The sequence below is a fragment of the Microtus pennsylvanicus genome, chromosome 2 (genome assembly GCF_037038515.1).
Source record: "Microtus pennsylvanicus isolate mMicPen1 chromosome 2, mMicPen1.hap1, whole genome shotgun sequence".
Taxonomy (NCBI): Eukaryota; Metazoa; Chordata; class Mammalia; order Rodentia; family Cricetidae; genus Microtus; species Microtus pennsylvanicus.
The window spans coordinates 89,825,915-89,827,118 of NC_134580.1; the positions used below are offsets into that span (position 1 = coordinate 89,825,915).

General features: G+C 38.9%; 1 protein-coding gene across 1 annotated transcript; it reads left to right on the forward strand.

Moving 5' to 3' along the window:
- On the forward strand, nucleotides 1–936 carry LOC142844988 (olfactory receptor 4F15-like). Its single transcript, XM_075963755.1, has one exon. It carries the CDS (start codon nucleotides 1–3, stop codon nucleotides 934–936), a length of 936 nt encoding a protein of 311 aa, XP_075819870.1.
- Nucleotides 937–1,204: the final 268 nt, after the last annotated feature.

Here is a 1,204-nt window from a genome sequence, read left to right on the forward strand (position 1 = left end):
ATGAGAGCAAACCTTTCTGCAGTGTCTGAATTTGTGTTGCTGGGGCTCTCAAACTCCTGGGAGATCCAGATTTTTCTCTTTTTCTTTTTCTGTCTATTCTATATTTCCAGTTTGACAGGAAACTTCATCATACTTGTCACTGTCACTTCTGACCCCTATTTGCATTCTCCTATGTATTTTCTACTGGCAAATCTCTCTGTTATTGATCTTATATTTTGCTCCATTGCAGCACCCAAAATGATCTGTGATCTTTTTAGGAAGCAGAAAGTCATCTCTTTTGGAGGCTGTATCAGTCAGATATTTTTCAGTCACGCTGTTGGAGGCACTGAGATGGTGTTGCTCATAGCTATGGCCTTTGACAGGTATGTGGCCATATGCAAACCCCTCCACTATCTGACCATCATGAGCCCACGGATGTGCTTGTTAATATTAATGGCTGCTTGGATCATTGGCCTCATTCATTCATCAGCCCAGTTGGCTTTTATTATAAACTTGCCCTTCTGTGGTCCTAACATATTAGACAGCTTCTACTGTGACATACCACGACTTCTTAAACTTGCATGCACAGATACTTACAAACTTGAGTTTATGGTCACTGCCAATAGTGGGTTCATTTCCTTGGTTGCATTCTTCTTACTCATCATCTCCTACATCTTCCTCCTCATCACTGTCCAGAAGCATTCCTTAGGACGCTCATCCAAGGCCCTTTCTACTCTGTTGGCCCATATTACTGTTGTAATTTTGTTTTTTGGCCCATTGATTTTTTTCTATTTGTGGCCTGCTCCTTCAACACATGTGGATAAATTTCTAGCTATATTTGATGCAGTTTTGACTCCTTTTCTAAATCCAGTTATCTATACATTCAGGAACAGGGAGATGAAGATAGCAATCAGGAAAGGATTTTGTCAGTTCCTGGGTTTTAGAAAATTAATATAGATGGTCTGGTTGAGATATGAAGAACTGAGCTGAAAGTTCGTAGTAGCCAGTCCCCCTAAAGCACTTTATGTTACAAATCCTTTGCATACATTCAGACAATCATCGCCTGTCATTTGAGTCTCTTTTGTTTCCACTGAATAATGGGTGACTCTATTTTTTTAAGAGAAAGAAGGTATTTCTACAAAACATCTACCAATAAATATTTTAAATCTTCTTAATTCTCAAACAATTGTGCCAATAATTGCATCAACCTGTGTTTATGACAAAG